The sequence below is a fragment of the Sander lucioperca genome, chromosome 3, assembly GCF_008315115.2.
Source record: "Sander lucioperca isolate FBNREF2018 chromosome 3, SLUC_FBN_1.2, whole genome shotgun sequence".
NCBI classification, from domain to species: Eukaryota; Metazoa; Chordata; class Actinopteri; order Perciformes; family Percidae; genus Sander; species Sander lucioperca.
The window spans coordinates 22,634,206-22,649,201 of record NC_050175.1 but is presented as its reverse complement, the minus strand read 5'-3'; the positions used below and the strand labels follow the sequence as shown (position 1 = coordinate 22,649,201).

Genomic DNA, 14,996 nt, shown 5'->3' with positions numbered 1-14,996 from the left:
GGCCGATATTTACCTTCATGCGGTCATATTTATCATCCACATCCTGGATCCAAGATATGAACTGACGAGCGTTGAAGCGATCTCTCACAGATTTGTTCTCATCACCCTGAGAAAATACACCAAGTTACAATGTAGATTTAGTAATGGGTTATATAATAATTGTCTGTCTCTAATATATTCAGTAATAATTGACTTTACATTTTAGTGTATATTTAAAGATTTCCTACCTGGCTCTCTGATGGCATATTGTATACTTCAGAGTCCAACAGCATAGTGCAGGCGCTGAATGGCACAGCCTGATTGGCTATTGTCCTGGCTGCTCTGCAGTGGACCCTTAAAACCTCCTGCTCACATGACACAATCAGCTTCTCCTGTGATCAGTAACCAAAAGAGAGAAAGAAAAATGAATATTCAATATTATGTTGGGCATCAGGCTGGTGAGGTAAATAAAAATGGGTCTTGATCAACAAAGCTACTACGTATGTTTCACAGAAATGGTTGTCCCTTAGCTAGCGAGAGATGAAATAGATTTGAGTCTGCAATTCACTCTGGCTCAACCTAGTTGACCTTTCACTTGCATTTCTATTCTATTCTATTTAGTGCTCATAGGGTTCAATGGACGTGTGTTGCTGTATGTATAACAGGGAGTGAGCAGTGAATGAATCAAGGACAGAGAATATAGAAATGTTATTCCTTACCCGTTCTATGCTGTGCTGCAACCTGAGCTTCCCTCTTACTGCCTCCTGTTGTCTGAAGAGCTCCTTCAGAGGTTCTGACAGCGATGGAGGTGGGGCAATCTGATAAACAAACACAACATACCAGTATTATATACATTCATCATAGGGCCCCGCAATTTATGCAAGGGCCCTGCCTCCTCCCCGTGTGTCAATGTTTACAACTCTGAGAGTGAATTGTGGGAACAGTAATAAGGTAAAACGTTTGATAACCGCATCACGAGTGAACATGCATTCATGTGTGTTAATATGCGCACGCAGAAAATGATTTTTGTTTGGTTTAACAGCAACTGACTGGTGGAATAAGTTATTGTCGTTACATATTAGAAACCATTATTGCGAGTTAGGAGCAGGGAGAAGGTAAGACCTCCACGTCACTTGGTCAGCCTAACAAGGCATTTGTGCCGGGTTATGTCTGCCATGTCCCCGTTGTGTGTGACCTCATCTACCTAAAGAAATCGCTTCTCATCAATCCCCAGAGTCTGTTTAGAATCTGAACATAATGGCTCAGGGGAGAGCTGACAGCCGCTTAAAAATCTTCACCGCGTTACTGCGAGTTGGCGAAAGCCTGGTGACAATTTCCTTTATTTTTCTTTTTTTTTCTTTACTGCTATCAAAATTAGACAGGTTACCAGAATTAAGACTTTCATTCTAAACATTTTTAAACCTACTCACTACCTTGGCTATATCATTAGGGGAAAAGGTAAAGGTACACCTTAACTTACCACAGGGATGTGAAGCTTGCTGAGGGGCTTGCCATCCAGCAGGTAGGAGCCAGTGTAGGTCACATATTCAGCGTAACACTGTGGGGCCTGTGGGGTGATGTAGCACAGAATCTTCCTCTTTTCCTCAATCTTCTTCCTGATCTGCAGGTACTCAAAGTAAGGGTTGGAACGGTCACTGTGGTAGGGTTCAATATCGTCCAACTTGATGGCATTGACAACTACAGCCAAAGTCTGTTGAATCATTTCCCTAGTCTGCTGCATGGCCGTGTTTACCAGCTGGACCTGGACCTGCTGCCCAGCAGAACGTGGAAATTTCCTCTTCCGTGGGTGCTGGGTCTGAGATTCCTCTTCATCCACGGGGAGAGGGCGACCTTTTGTCGTCTTACTGATAACCACTGGCGCAGAAGTTGTCACAGAAGTAGGTACAGACACTGTTGTGGTTGTATTAGATGCAGCAGAGGAGACAGTAAGCACAGGTTCTTTGTCTTTCTTCAGAGCTGGGAAGGAAGAGTTTGAGGTGGGTGTCATGGTTCTAGTAGAAATCGGGTTGATGGTCACTATTGGACTGGTTGTTACAGGGGTGGCAGTGGCAGACGAGGTTATTATGCTGGAGGTAGGAGGGACAGCAGCAGCAGAGGGATTGTTCTTGGCGCGATTGCGAGTTATTCTTTGAGGGATTTCATCCACCTTCTTGGGAATATCTACAGTGGTGGACACAGTGGTCAGGGTTACTGGTGTAAGCTTGGATGTGGTTTCTTGAGTGTCTGGTAGTTCCACTGTGCTGGAGAGGGCAACTGCCAGTGGGAGCTGAGGAAGAGGACTGCATGACACGGATTCTGCTACGGGCTCAGACATCTCCTCCTGCCTCACCTCTGACTTGATAGCAGACACTGAATCCATGGGTAACTGCAACGACTCAGTGATGGAGTGGATCTGAATGTGATGTTGCTGAGTGGGATCCGATTTCACAGATGAATAGAACATACTGGGATCCGACTCATTGGGTTCTCCATAAGGTCCTTTTCTTTCCAACATGTTGTCCTGTTGCTGTGTTAGAGAGAGAGAGCTGTTGACTGGCAGACTCTGAGGCTCAGGATCCAAATCCTGCTGGAAATTGACATGTGGTGAGGGTACAACTAAGTCTTGTCCGGTAGGTTCTCCTGAATCTAGGTCTCCAGCAGGGCCTGAAATCTTAGCCAGGCTTGGTAAGTCCACCTCCATTATGTCTGGGTCCTCTCTGTCTGTAATGGTATGTCCAATGTGGGTCAGCATAGTCTTGTTGTGGTCAGCTAGTTCTGGGTCTCGAGACTCAGCTTCTTCAGACTTGTCTGGTAGTGGTAGGTCAGGCAAGGAGAACGGTCCCAAGTCATCCAGTTCATCTGCATCAGCTGAGAATGGGTCTGCCCAGGGCACCACAGGCTCAGGGCCCACCGCTGGAGCTATGTGGCTTTCAGTGGAAGCGCTGAAGCTGTGCGTGATCTGTCTGCTGTCTGGTTGTTCACATGTTGACTCGGTGTCCATCTGGTGACTTTCCTCTATGCTTGGCTTGTTACATTCCTGGAAGAAAGACTCCAGCCTATTGGAGGATGATGAGGTGTTTAAATAGTTGGGTTCCTCATCAATAGCTGTGTCAGGCCTCTCTGGAGAGGGGATGTCAGCCACAGCCTCCTTCTGTTCATCAAAGTCCTCTGGTTCCTCTTTGTGCCACCTATTCCAGGTAGCATAAGGGGGAGTGACAGAAGGATGTCCAGACAAGTGCTGCATATCACTGTCTGAATGGTATGGACTGGTTATTTTGGAGACAGCAGCCTCTATCTCCCCATACGTCCTGTGGGGAGATTTGAGGTCCATATCAGGGTTCCAACCAATGCCGTGATCAAAACAGTTCTCTCCATGGATGGGTGCAGAGTGTGTGGGGGAAATATCCTGGACCTCTGGTTCTTGCCGGTCTGGAGACTCTGCAGGCCAGCTCTTCCTAAGAGGGTCCTCCACTGGAGGGGAGAAGGAACGTGGCTCCCTTGTTTGCTCCGGCTCCTCCATTGCACAGTGGTCTCCATCAGCTCTCTCATCCATATCACCTTCGTCCTCAAAGTCCTCCTCCTCTTCTTCTTCATCCTCATCCTCCTCCTCCTCCTCTTCCTCCTCTTCCTCCTCTTCCTGCTCTTCAGTGACAGAGGGAAGATCTGACAGGACCAGGTTAGGCTCACTGTGGTGAGGCTCAGAGATGTCATCAATGTCCAGGGGTGGCAAAGCAGCAGGAGCAGGAGTTGGCGGTGCAGCAATGTCAAAGCAGGGCTCCTGGGGGTCTGGCCTGTGAACTGGTGTAGAGGGTTTGGGCAAGAAAGTGTTGTATACATTGTCATGAAGGTGTTCATTGCCCTCTGTGCCAGCAAGAGTTGGCGCTGCCACATCTGGTGTTGGAAGAGCTGGCTCCAGCCGAGGGGACAACATTCTAATTGGGGAGAAATAAGGAGATGCCAGGCACTCTAGTCTATCCCCAGTTGCTGATTTGTCCTCTAGAGTTTGGGAGGAAGATGACGGATCAAATTCAGCCGCTGGATCACTCTGCTGTCGAAGGAACTTGTCAGCCTCAGCCTTGAACTCATCCTCCAGCGGCCTGCGGACGTCAGAGGATGCCGAACGACTGACGAGTGGTAGCTGGAGGTTCTTTGCAGGGGTGGGACATGTGCCCTCCTGGAAACTCTGAGAGTTAGAGTACCTGCTGGGTGGACAACAGAAAGACAAGACATTAGAAAATATGTCACATCCAGTAACAGTAACCACACAGTACATTTGCACATTTAAATACCTTTCAAAGAAGGATGGAGAGCAGGCATTCATTGAAATGGTCATAGCTGATGAGTTCTGGCAGTCCAGCCCATCCAACATAATGTCGGGGTAATCCTCTGCACTGCAAGATGGGGTACGTGGTGTCTGCATTACTTCCTCAAAGCTGGGGCAGGAAATGACAGATGTTGGTGTGGGGACACCAGTTGGCCTGTTTTGATCTGGCCTGGGAGAGGCAGGGAGGTTCTCCTTTATTTGGTGTCCAGCCAGCCAGTCCTTTGAGTTTTGACCATCTGTCTGCTGGAACTTCCTGCTTGGGGACATCATTTGGGCCGGGAGACCCACATCCTTCAGCTTCTTCTCTTTAAGACCAGACTCCAGACTGTTGGATTTCTTTGATGACAGCTCACTGCGATTTTTTCGTACTTCCTCTGTGGACTTAGTCTTGTCCTTGAGTTTAGGGTCCCCTGACTTGGGTCTCAGCTTCTCCATCTGCTTCATCCTTTCTTTATGTCTCTTGTGGCGCTCTTCTATCTCCTGGTCTTTAAGACTCAACATTTGACCAAAACTTGTCATTTGATAATCACCATCCACCAACAGTTTTTCTCGTGGACGATTATCTTTCCTTACCGTGTCTTTGGACTGAGTGAGCTTTTCATTTTCATCCTTAGCCTTAGATTTAATGTGGTCCATTCTGTTGTCTTTGTCCAATGTATCCCGACTTCTGTCTTTTTTCATATCAAATTTAGGACTTTCTTCTTTTGATCTGTCTTTCAGAACGGTGACCTGTGGGCTATCTTTCAACCCTGACTTCACATCCTCTTTGGAGTGTTTAAATGACCCAAAACCATCGATGTACTTATTCTTCTCCTCCTTTATTTTTTCCTTGTGTTTCTCCTTTTTCTTTTTGTCCTTCGTCCTGTCACTGATGACACCAGTTGCTTTGTCCTTTTTGGACATCTCTTTTTCAAATTCCAACGTTTTGTCAAAGTCGTCTTCGCCATCTCCCTTACTTCCATATGGGAATGTGTAAGGGTCTGCCTCTAGAGGCATGGGCTCTTTCTCAAAAGGTAGACTCTCTCTGCGGCTGTAGGACTCTCTGATCTCCTCCGTTTTGTCACGTTTGTCTCCTTTGTCCTTCTTGGCCTTTTCTTTCTCCTTGTCGTGGCTTTTCTTGGATGAAGATGAAGAGGAATGTCGATGCCTCTCTTTCTCTCTGAACTTGTCCTGGGGAGTAGATATGGACAGGGAGTCTCTCCTGTCCTCAGACACATCAGTCAGGCTGATTGAGTCGTAGTAAGTAGTGAGGACTGGCTCATGACCTCGGTCAGTGAAACTATCTGAAGAGATTTCGCTGTTCTTGTCATTGGAGTCATCCTTGTAGTCATTCATAGCTTCCTCCTCCAATTTTTCTAAGAGGGACTTTTCATTCTCACCACTGCCTTTTGAGGGTTTCCTTTCCTTAGAATGGTCCAGCTTGTCTTTATATTTGCTTTTTGTCTTATCCTCACTGGTGTCCCTTTTGTCCAACAGCTTCTGCTTATTTTTCTTCTCTTGATTTGAGTCCACTGACATTCTGTCTTTTCTTTCCTTATGTTTCACATCTACAGAATCTTTCTTGTCTTTGTTGTGTTTCTCTAGGGAGCCTTTCCTCTCTTTACCTGTGTCAAAAGTGGCCTTTTCTTTCTTCTTTTCTTTGTGTTCTTTGTCTTTTGCCTTTTCTGTGTTATGTTTAGCCTCCGCAGAAGATTTTCTAATTTTTTCTGAGGGGAAGTGATCCAGCTCATCCTGATCAGACGTTGAGTCTTTTCTGATGGAGTCAGACACAAGTGCAACACCACCATTGTAGCTGTCCTCATCATCATCACTTTCATCAGTGAAGATGTCAGCTATCTTGTACCAAGCTTTCTCACGGATTTTCTCAGGTTTTCTTTCCTCTTTCTTTACCTCCAAGAAATCCTTCTCCCTATCAGCATGTTTGTCTTGAGATGCCTTTTCTTTCTTGTCCTTGGTCTGATCTGAAGACATCTTGCGATCTTTGTCTTTGCCATGAGACTCTTTGTGTTTGTCCTTAACTCCCTCCTTCTTGTCTTTGGTGATCCGGTCTGTGTCCTTTTCCTTGACAATTTTTTCTGCAGAGCTTTTCTCGCTCTTATCCTTTTCCTGATCAGCTCCTCTGTCTTTTGTTTTCTCTTTGTGCTTGTCAGCTTTTGTCTTTTCTCGCTTTTCTATTCCCTCACCCTTCTTTTCTTTCTCCTTTCCAGAGTGGTTTCTTTCTCTGATTTCACATGATTTACTGACAGCATCAATTTCTTTGAAAAAAGTATCATTGCCATATTCATCTCTTACAGATTCCTGCTTGATTTTTATGTCCTTTCTTTCCTTTAAGAAGTCATACGAGTCTTTACGGTCTCTACTGTTCTCCAAAGAGTCCTTGTCTTTTTTGTCTTTGACCGTTTCTATGGACTCCTTCCGCTTCTTTTCTTTCTCCACTGAGTGACTGGAGTTTAATTTTTGTTTTTCTGACCAGTCTTTTTTCTTTTCATTTGTCTTTTCAGAGGAGTCTTTGTCTTTCTTCTTGGAAGTGGCTTCTTTCTCTGATCTTTTCTCACTGTGATCAGATTTTTTGTCCTTAACTTTGTTTTCTTTCCTCCTCGTCTCTTCCTTAACAGTCTCAACAATTAGTTTAACAGCGTTGTTGGCTTTGTATTCCTTGTACTCTTTGACAGGAGCGTCCCAGCTGTCATCTCCATACAGGGAGGAGTCAGAGGACATCTCGGAGCCCCATCTGTCATGATGGTCATCTGAGGCACTGAGCTTGGTGTCCTCTAAGTTGAGGAAACGGTTGTTGACGTCATAACCTTCATACTCAGGCTCTTCCTTCTGTGCTTTATCTTTTTTACATTTGTCCTTCTCCTCCTTGGTGTTTTTCTCCTTGTCCACCTTTAGATGCTTTTCCTCTTTCTGCTCACTTTTCCTGTCTGTCTTTGAGGAGGACTTCTCCTTGGACTTTTTCTTTTTCTCCTCTTTGTGAGCCTTTTGTTTCTCCTCCTTGGGCTTCTCCTTCTCCTTGACAGATTTTACAGGCTTCTCCCTCTCCTCTTTGTTGGTCTTGTCCTTGGTGGAGTCCTTTGTTTTCTTATTTTTCTCCTCTTTCGCTGTTCTGTGCAGGTCTTTTCCAGATGACCAATCCTTATCCTCAGACTTGCTTTTCGAAAGCCTATCCTCTTTTTTGGAATGGTCTTTTTCATGTTTGGATAACTTGACCTTGCTCTCAACTGGCGATTCTGACTCAACAATTAGGGACTTCTGTCTTGAATCATCAAAATCAAAAGAGTAGCTCTTGACAAATTTCTCATTCATGTCTTGATTGAGCACCAGACTAGGAGCTTTGTCCTTTTCCTTATTTTTGTGCTTGTGCTTCACTTTATGCTTTTTCAGCACTTTGCCATCTACATCGGTTTTGGAGACCGCACTGTCTGCATTGGAGTTTTTGTAGAGCTCAGAATTTTTCTTGTCTACTGTACTACTGTGCACATTGTTATTCTTCTTTTTGTTCTCCTGCGCTTTCCTCTTAACTTGTTTTATTGACTCTACACTGGAATCAGCAGAGGAGTAGTCAGACTCGCTGGACAGTCTTGTTCTGACAGAATCTGAGAGAGAACTGACGTCTGACCATGTAGGAGATGACACAGTCTTCCAGCCATCTGTCCTCCACTGCTTCGGATGCTGTTCTGCTAATGATGGTACTTGTTTCTGAGAGTTCGAGTTTCCATGGGATGAGGAGGAGGATGCGTTAAAGCCAGGGGAGTCTTTCAGGCTCGTTGCAGAAGAGTCCTTTATACTGTTTGAGCCCTTATCATCCTCACTCTCCATATCGCCACAATCAGAGTCAGAGGTACAGAATTTGTCATTGACTTTACCAAACCTGACTTCTTTACTGACATTATTTTTACTCTCCTTCTTCCGTTTCTTTTTTACTTTGTTCTTGTCTTTTTGTTGTTTAGAGCTCATGCTGCCAGAGTCTCTGATCTTGGTATTTGTTTGCTGGGCTTGCCGTGGCGTAGGCGCTGGCGTGAAACACGTCCTATCATCTTCGTCTGAACTGTTACTGTCAGAGATGATCCGCCTGACAGTTTTCTTTGGTGTGAGCGAGTTGCTTTTGGAATAGGTTTTGACCTCCATCTTGGGTATGGCGATGAAGCTGTTGGCCTTGGGGACCGGTTCCTTACGGAAGTCTTTTTTCAAGAGGTGTTTATCATCCACAGGAGGAACACGTTCCTCCTCATCATCCTCGTCAAATTCATATTCATCCTTGACGGGCGTGACAGCAGATTTAGGAGGGTCTACAGTTTTCCCCTTCAACTTCAACTTCTCAAACTCTGAGTCCGTGTTATTGCCATCGACAGAGCTGGACGGGGCAAATGAAGGGGCGTCTTCCTCCTCTGAAGATTCTGTGAAAAGTAAAAAGAGGTATGATCAACACACAATTTAATTTGCAGCCCCATCTACAGTACTAATTTGCATAACTTATAACAATCATGTAATTAGGTGACTCAAAGATTGAATACTACATACCTGATGAACTTTCTTCACTTGAGGTGTAAGTGCCTTTCCCCAGCAATAGATTCAGCATAGTTGGCGAGTTGGCAACCTTCAACGCCGTTTCACCTCTCCTGTTGCTTTGACGTGGGTCCCCTCCATACCGTAAAAGTAGCTTAACCACCTGAAACAAATAAAATAAAATATTTCATGAATATAAAGTGCAATTTAAGAGGTGATATTACCAAGTTCTTTTGTGGTTCAGACTTTAGAGGTTATAAAGTGAATGTACCACTAGCTTCATGAATAAGCTTGACAGACAGTTGGGGTAATGATCTCAAGAGAAAGACTACAAACTGACTCTCTACCCGCATTGGTTTTTCCATGTTCGGAGTCTTATGATAACTGGATCTATTGTTTTGCATTCTGAATTTAGAAATGTAATTTTGTTTTTTGTTTTTTACCTTGAAATGTCCATTGTTGGATGCATCGTGTAGAGGGGTGTCATCATCCAGACCCTTGGTGTTGACCTCTGCTCCGGCTGCCAGCAGCTGCTTGGCCACATCATAATATCCCCTGTTGCACGCCTCATGCAATGCAGTCCAGCCTGAACACGTAAAGAATTACTATGTGTGAGATTGGTAGAGCGGCAGCGTTTTAAAAAAAAAATCATATAAATGCAAGATTGAACGTCTACACTAGAAAAATTATTTAAGCTTTCTGAAGGGTTCCTAATGTACTGTGGAGAGGCATATACTATGCGTGTAGTATGTGCGTATACTATGTGTTTTGTCATACATATACACATACATATATATATTATATTTGTTATTATTTTATTGTATTGTATTGAATATTGTGGTTATTATTTCATCCTGTCTTAATTTTTTGTATACAGTAAGTAAGTGGTGATGACGAGTGGGGGGGGGGGGTTCAAGGGGGAGGGAATGTGTTCATAGTGTGAGTTGTATGTTCAGTGTTTTATATTTATATTATAAATCACAATAAAAACTGTCAATCATAAAAAGAATTACTATGTGTGAGGTGTATGTAACATTTGAATGAATATATAGTGCTTTGTGCACAAATTAAAAGACTATACAAGGAGCCTCTTACCTGCAAAGTCTTTTACATTCACATCAGCTCCCTCGCTGATGAGCTCCTTGATGCGGCGTACCTCTCCACGTATTGCTGCTCTGTGCAGCCGAGTCTCTCCTCTCTCATTCCGTTTATTCACTTTGTCTTTGGTTTTAGATGCAGAGTTTGGCGTTCCCTTCTGACCCATACTGGACTGTGACTGATGCTTTGGTGTTGTGTCTGTGGGTAGGAGATGGACACACATTTCAACACTCAACACATTTTTTAAGAATTTGCTTATATTGTTGTTTCTATTTCGTCTGCTACTACTATAAATACTAGTTAGTTTGAACTGCTTACAGCCAGAAGGGGGCAATCTTACTCTAACAATCAGCAGCAGAGTACTTGGAACTACTTCACTTGAGCTCATTTCATCACATTTACAAGATTAAACCCAAGCCTTAATCACATTTACATTATTGAGTTTGCACAGCTATTGTTCCAAATGATATTTGAAAACACACTTACTTAATCTATGCCCATGCCTTCAGGCATGCAACAAAGGAACACACAACAAAACACAAATAAAAGTGGCTATGCATTGGTCCTCACCAACGTAATTGTATCTCAAATGTCAACAGTAAGAGAAAAAGTACAGTGTTGCAATAATAATACTATTTTATATCTACTACATTGACGGCAAAATTATTTTGACTACCAATAATGACATAAGGAGGAAGTAAATATGAATAATCTTCTAACAGCAGAAAGTCTGAAGAAGTCATTGTGATTTGGCTCAGGTGCTAAGATTGCATTAGTTCCAGATTAATGCAATACCACCGGAGAGTTAGTTTCATTTCCTTGACGGTCCCATACTGTATTTTAGAACAATAATTATACTACTGTAGATAAATATGTGACTGTTACGGCTGCTAAAACAGAACAACACCTTTCTGACTGAGAATTTATGTCGATTAGCTTGTATGACTAGATTCAAATTAAGCACCTGGTCTCCGTGGTGACCGAGATGAGGCAAAATAAGAAGCAGATTACGAGCTCAACCTCCAAATTTTTTTACAAAAACAATCAGCCCAATGCCTCCTCGCCCTAGCCTCTCCCTTTAAGCCCACCTTAAGTCCTCTCCCAAACACACACAAAACACTGTCTACATACAATGCTCCCTCCCATCCGTCTTTCCTTGTCTGCCACCCATCCACAGAAGACGTGGCCTCCATGATAAGCACGCACCTGGACTGTTGACGGACTCCTCAGCTGTCATTTGCATGAGCAAGGCCACCTGCTGCCGCTCAGAGAGGGGGTACCCGGCCCGGATCCCTGGCATCCCCATTCCAAATGGCAAGCCCGCCTTCCGGGTGTTGGTGGGCTCCTTTTTAATGCGCTTCCGCTCTGGACCTGGTTTCTCTGTAACGAAAGTGAGAGGAGAGAAGAAATATAAATTTTATTACGCTGCATAGACACACATGTATGCATGCACTTGATGACACATTCACGCACACACAACAAATCCAATGTACCGAACGTTGTGAAGGTTAAGTCATCTGTTATTAGAGTTATACCAATAAAAGACATTCAATATTATTTTTCTTTGATCACATTTTATTATCTATCTCGTTGTTGTTATGACTACTAAAAAGTATAAGCATTTAAATTAGATTTTTTTTTTTGCCACATCATTACATATTGTTTCCATAAAAACAAAACAAAGTTATTTGTTTCTTAAATGTGTTGTCTAAAGTAAAACCTTCACCTATTTTTCCTATATCTAACAATCTTTCACCATTACGACTATTTTCAAAAGCACATTTAATATATCTCAACAGTAGGACTAATTTTAAATGTAGATTATGTTTTGATAAATCCTAGTCAATAAATGATCAACAGTAATAACGAAACCACTTTACAAGTGTTACAAGGTGTCCTTACTGGTATCTGACTGATTATTTTGTTAGACCAAAAGACCAAAAGTATTCAGTCTACAATGACTTAACAAACAATGTTCTCAAAACAACACACACACACTGCCCCTGCAAATGATGAAATCCCATGCCTATCGTCTAAATAAAACTGTCAATAAAAACATAATATTTGCAGACATACTACATGTATATGTAGCCCAGTATGTGAGAGGTTTGGTAGTAGCAGGGGGTGGCTTTTTTAATTTATTACCCAGATTCCCCAGAGGAAGGGAGGGGCCAACAAGCAGTGTGTTTATGTCTGTCTGTCTCTGAGCCAATCAGTCCGGATCGAGAAGAGAGGAAAGAGGGTGGGACTTGGCAGACCAGCGGTTATTACGAAATAGTTGGTTTACATTTCAATTCAACACGGCCTTGCCAAGGTCACCACATGCCTGCCTGCGTGCCTGCCAGCTTTACTGGAGACATGGCGCTACTGGACAAAAGCAGCTGCTCCCCAAAGACACACCCAGCAATTATTTTCAGTGGCAACATACCATCTGATGACCCTTACGGAGGATAAAGCTACACATGACTGTAACACTTCATCACTGAGGGGGGACAACTCCCACAGCTGACAGCAAGAAACCGCTAGCAACAATGCAGACTGCTACAACAAAGAAAGAAATGGGAACAGCAAATGTCAAATGTGCGTGCACGGAGACACTCGTAGATGGGTGGATGTGTCTGAGTCTGATTTCTTTAGGACTTTTCTCATTCCAAGACTGGCTGCATTGCTCAAGGCCACAAACACACAAGTAAACAAGGCAAGAAGGAAGCATGGTGGCTTACGCTTCCGGTGGCTAAAGGCTTTCCAGGGAAAGATTTTTCCAGTCACAAGTACAGAGCTGATGAACTTTCATGAACATCTGTGAACACTTACAGCTAATGTGCCCCCACCCCTCTTTGATACACTCTCACGTTCCTCAAAGCATTTGCCATTTAGACACATTCCTTCAGCTAGGACTTTAACAGCGGGAACCACAGAAGCAGTCCGAACATGTTGTTTTTTTGAGCAGCAGAACAGAGAAAGTGCTACGCTAGTTTTTCCAGGCTATGTTTACAAGATTTAGAACCAGGAAGGCAGTTATTACCCCGATGCACCCATGTAGAGGACTGCTACTAACAACACAGAAGGCCAAAGTCTCAAATACAAGATTCATCATCAGTGGCAGTAACTGGCCTGCTCATCTCTGACATGGGGCACTTGGAGCAGGTATAATCACGGTTTCAAACTGTTAAGCTATACTAGCTAGGTATGAAAATGACAAATTCTAAACCTAAGCCTGTACAAATGTGTGCGATTTTACATTTGACAGAATGCTGTAGAAAATGGGACACAGCTACATACAAAATTTGTTCCACATGTTTACAGGAAGGGATATTATTTGGCTTTCATAAGGTTTGTGTTTGGTTAATCAACCTGAGAATTTAAGACAGCTTTATTTAACATGACTGACGGGGTCCAATGTATGCTCACTATCAGTCATCCTTATGTGATTTAAAAAAATACATGTCACATGAGGACTACTGGGTTACACAAATGAACAAACATTTACACAACATACTGTGCCTACTCGCATAGTGTGTATTTCTGTTGAAGGTCTATCTAGGGAACACTGCTAGGGCTTTTTTGTCCATTTGTGTCTCAGTAAAATCATATTAGTCAGCTTACAGACGGGGTTGAGACCTTACTCTGCTTACTGCTTGAAACTTGACTAACAAGATAAGAGAAAATGAGAATAAAAAAGGAAAGCAAGCTAGTTAGGGATAGTCACCCCATGAATAGAGTCTACCTGAGTCAGGGGAGGTGACAACATCAAACATAAATGCCTGGTAATAATAGAGGTAGGTTTTGATAGGGAAGGCAGACAATACTACCATTTTAGCTCACGACAAAACAAAGAGACTGTTTGGTTCAGTAAGCCAACACAACCTCATGACAAGAAGAACCGGTCTAACCAGTCTGACCAGGTATGTTTGATTGTAGCACTTTATAGTAAAACCAGGGCTCTAGACTGCATTTTGTGACCATTTTTTGCAAGTATTTTATTACAACTACTCGCACATGTGCGACCTGCAAATTTGATGACGGTTTGAGTTATTTTTTTAGTTCATGTTGAAAAGGAGGAAGAAGGAGAAAGAAAAGCAGGAGAGAGCGAGTCTGCCAGAGTTGGCCAACGTGGGTGAGAGGGGGAGGGTCCGTGAGCATTTAGTATTCTGAGTGGGTAACGTCATCTACACTTGTGTGTGTTTCGGTTCCGTAGCGTCACACTCGTCGTCTGCATCAATGCTAATGTCACCTCCGACATTTACCACACGCTGTGCTACCGCTCCCTCATCTGGGGGGAGAAAGGTGGAGATGTGACAGCAGAGAGCGGAGACCGCTTCTTTGAAAAAATATTCTATATAGGCTGCTAAATATATAGCTATTTACCTCGTAAAACAATTAGTGCTTGTGTGAGTGTTGTTAGCTCCCATCTCTCTCTGGCTCCCTTATCACTCAATCTTTCCCACACTGGGCGTTAGATAGTTAGATACTCCACTTTTCATGGAAGTAAAATCACCTTAGATATGATTGTTATTTCAGTGTTAACAAAAAAGAGACCGAGAGGAGGGAGGGAGAGCCTGTATGAGGCAGCGGCAACAATACAGTACATTGACAATAATAATACTTTGTTTACATTTCTGAATGTGCATTTGTTAAGCACCATTCAATTGTAATATGTGACTGGGAACTAAAATAAAACAGCACATTATAGTTTCTGTATTTATCCCCAAAGCATTTGTCAGTAAAATGGGGGAAATGTAAAAAATTGCATTGCAGGTCGATTTAAGGTGTACGCCCCTAAAAAAATTTAATTAGGGGGTACAGTGCTTTTAGTAAAAAAGTTAGTCTGGAGCCCTGGAAACAATGTTCTGTTTAGGGACTAATAAAAACTGCATACACAGGAAGTTATGGGAGAAGAGGCAGGAAGTGGCCAACAGGATGTTTTGTCAATGCTTTGTATTAAGCAAGAGAGACTCATAAAAAATACAACATGAACATAGTGGGATGAAGGATGCTCTGTCTGTACCCGGTGTCTATGATTGTTACATATTGTTTTAATCAGTTATGCTGTGAGTGTAAGGCTTCTCTTCGTCTACTGGTTTCATTC

General features: G+C 43.1%; 1 protein-coding gene across 4 annotated transcripts in view; it reads right to left on the bottom strand.

Annotated features, from left to right (window-relative positions):
• ankrd11 (ankyrin repeat domain 11) overlaps positions 1 to 14,996 on the bottom strand; it is a 121,040-nt gene that overhangs the window by 4,561 nt on the left and 101,483 nt on the right. For 3 of the 4 annotated variants that reach the window (XM_031276568.2, XM_031276569.2, XM_031276571.2), the window contains 9 exons: positions 11,114 to 11,287; positions 9,905 to 10,105; positions 9,253 to 9,395; positions 8,825 to 8,972; positions 4,269 to 8,700; positions 1,460 to 4,181; positions 699 to 797; positions 228 to 371; positions 14 to 106 (listed from right to left, as the gene is read on the bottom strand). In XM_031276568.2, coding sequence (XP_031132428.1) covers positions 14 to 106; positions 228 to 371; positions 699 to 797; positions 1,460 to 4,181; positions 4,269 to 8,700; positions 8,825 to 8,972; positions 9,253 to 9,395; positions 9,905 to 10,105; positions 11,114 to 11,287 — 8,156 coding nt within the window. The remainder of the gene's footprint in view (positions 1 to 13; positions 107 to 227; positions 372 to 698; positions 798 to 1,459; positions 4,182 to 4,268; positions 8,701 to 8,824; positions 8,973 to 9,252; positions 9,396 to 9,904; positions 10,106 to 11,113; positions 11,288 to 14,996) is intronic. The other variant, XM_031276570.2, reaches the window with a different exon arrangement.